Source organism: Merops nubicus, unplaced genomic scaffold (assembly GCF_000691845.1).
Source record: "Merops nubicus isolate BGI_N331 unplaced genomic scaffold, ASM69184v1 scaffold332, whole genome shotgun sequence".
NCBI classification, from domain to species: domain Eukaryota; kingdom Metazoa; phylum Chordata; class Aves; order Coraciiformes; family Meropidae; genus Merops; species Merops nubicus.
In genome coordinates this window covers 127,340-129,454 of record NW_008595374.1, presented here as the reverse complement: position 1 = coordinate 129,454, position 2,115 = coordinate 127,340, and the positions used below count along the sequence as shown (strand labels likewise).

The 2,115-nt window shown below is 51.2% G+C and overlaps 1 protein-coding gene across 1 annotated transcript in view; it reads left to right on the top strand.

Moving 5' to 3' along the window:
* Nucleotides 1-608: 608 nt before the first annotated feature.
* TSPAN4 (tetraspanin 4) overlaps nt 609-2,115 on the top strand; it is a gene marked incomplete at its 5' end in the record, with an annotated part of 9,402 nt that continues 7,895 nt past the window's right edge. Inside the window, one exon of the mRNA XM_008936001.1 lies at nt 609-710. Coding sequence (XP_008934249.1) covers nt 609-710 — 102 coding nt within the window. The remainder of the gene's footprint in view (nt 711-2,115) is intronic.

Here is a 2,115-nt window from a genome sequence, read left to right as displayed (position 1 = left end):
TTGGTGGTGCTGCTGAGCATGGGCAAGCCTCCAACGTGTCCAAAGGCAGCAGTCCCAGGGACTGATGGGGACGAGGTGCCAGCTTGAAGCTTACACCTTCAGGTATGAAGATCTTGCACTTTTTGTGCAGGGAATTGTGCTTAATTTCATGAGGAAGAAAGGGAGGCCTTGCTCTCATTTTGCCTCTGCAAGATGCTTGCTAGTGATCTTCTCCAGATGAAAGGCAGAGAGGAAGGCTTGGTGAGGCAACCTTGTGAGACTGTGTTACAGCACACATGGACTGGCAAAACATTGTTCCAGAGCTTTACTTGGAGTCCCTAAGTAATTAAATTATTGCTGTTGCTGTTATATCACTGTTGTTATTGTAGCAGGACATGAAGTTGGCATGAACAGGGGCAGCCTGGGAGCCAGGCAACACACAGGTACCTCTAGGAGATACCAGCTCTGCTGGAGAAAGCCTTTAGAAATGTTGACAACTTCTTATCCATTTCAGTACAGGGCTGTTGCCCATCATCTCCCTGCTCCTGTGGCTCTGCACGTCTCCTGCACCCTGCCCCTGACACGGGGTGCTGGGCAGGATCTGAGTTTGTGTCTCCTCTTGGTTCCAGATTGACAAGTACGCTCAGCGGGACCTGAAGAAAGGGCTGCACCTCTATGGCACAGATGGGAACATTGGCCTGACCAACGCCTGGAGCATCATTCAGACAGATGTAAGTCTGAGCTTGGGGGTTGTTTCTTCCTCTTTACTCTCTGGGTTCTGTAACAACAAGCTCTGGGTGTGAACCTGTTTAAACCTCCAGGTCCCGAGCCTGTCCCTTCCACCCAGGCCCTGCATGAGCAACTAAACTCTCTGAGTTTTGACACAAATGGCAATTTTTGTTGGTTTCTCCTTTGACTAGGATGGCTCATTTGTTTCAGAAATGTTTATTGTGTTGGGACCCCAATACCATACAGTTCTGTGCTGGGTGGGGAGTGCAGGGGGTGGTCAAGACAGCAAAGGAGCAGAACCTTCTTCAAAGTCAAAGGGACAACCTGGGTTGGAATGAAGAGGAACAGTGTGATAACAAAGAACCTCTTCAGCCCTGTTCCCTTTCTGCCCTGTCTCCTTCTGTTGCTGTTGTTGGTCTCCACCAGTGTAGCCAATATGGAACAACCTCCTGCTCCAGTCAGGATGCACTTCCCAGCAGAACTGAACCATCCTCCACCATGGGAACCTTCTCCTGGTTCTCTGCCAGCACTCTGCCAGCATTTGCCTGGTCAGGAGTGCTGAACACCAGAGCTGGGCTCCTCCTCCTCCTCCTGTCCTTGCCTGGCTTGCTGAGGAAACCCCACCACTGGCAGCTCTGGCTTATCAGCCCTGTCCTTCTCTTTTCATGTTCACTTCAAGCAGCTCTCTTGGGGGTGATCTAGGGTTAGGGTTTGATGTTTCTCTACCTCTTGAATAAGGAAAGGTGCTCCAGCTTTCCCCCTGCTTTAGGGAGAGGTGCTTGTACTGCCTCAGGTTCACTCAAAACTTGGTGCACAGCTTTCTCACAGTCTCCCCCAGAGGTGCTGGTGTGGCACAGACTGGCTTGAGTAATAACCCCTTCAGATAACCCCTGCCAGTGCTCCCAAGGTTGTGTGAGCTGTTGGAGATGATGGATGGGCAGCCTGCCACACTCTGATACAACAAACCTGCTCGTTCACCCTTTTCATCCCCTGTGGCCATTTGGGCTGAACTCCTGGACATCATTCATTCTGGTGGTGTCAAGATTCACATACACTCCTCTGTGCAATGCAAGGAGCAGCAGGCTGCTAAGGAGAGACCTGAGAAATTAAAGATTTGGGGTCACTGACAGAAGGAGAAGAGCTGGTTGGCCCAACTCCACGTGCATCTTTGGGGCTGTCCAACCAGTCGGTTGACAGCAAGAATCCTGCACCTGAAAGACAACCAGCAAACCCACCAGGGAGCTCTCCATCCTGCAGCCCAGGACTGCCTGGGGAAGGTGCTTCTGGTGGCCTCTCAAAGGCCTCAGCATCTTGCAGCAGTTTTTCTCTTCCAGTGCTATGAGCAAATAGGAGAAGGCATCAGTTACTGGCAGGAGAAATGCATTTTGTGGTGCTAGCCATGGGAAA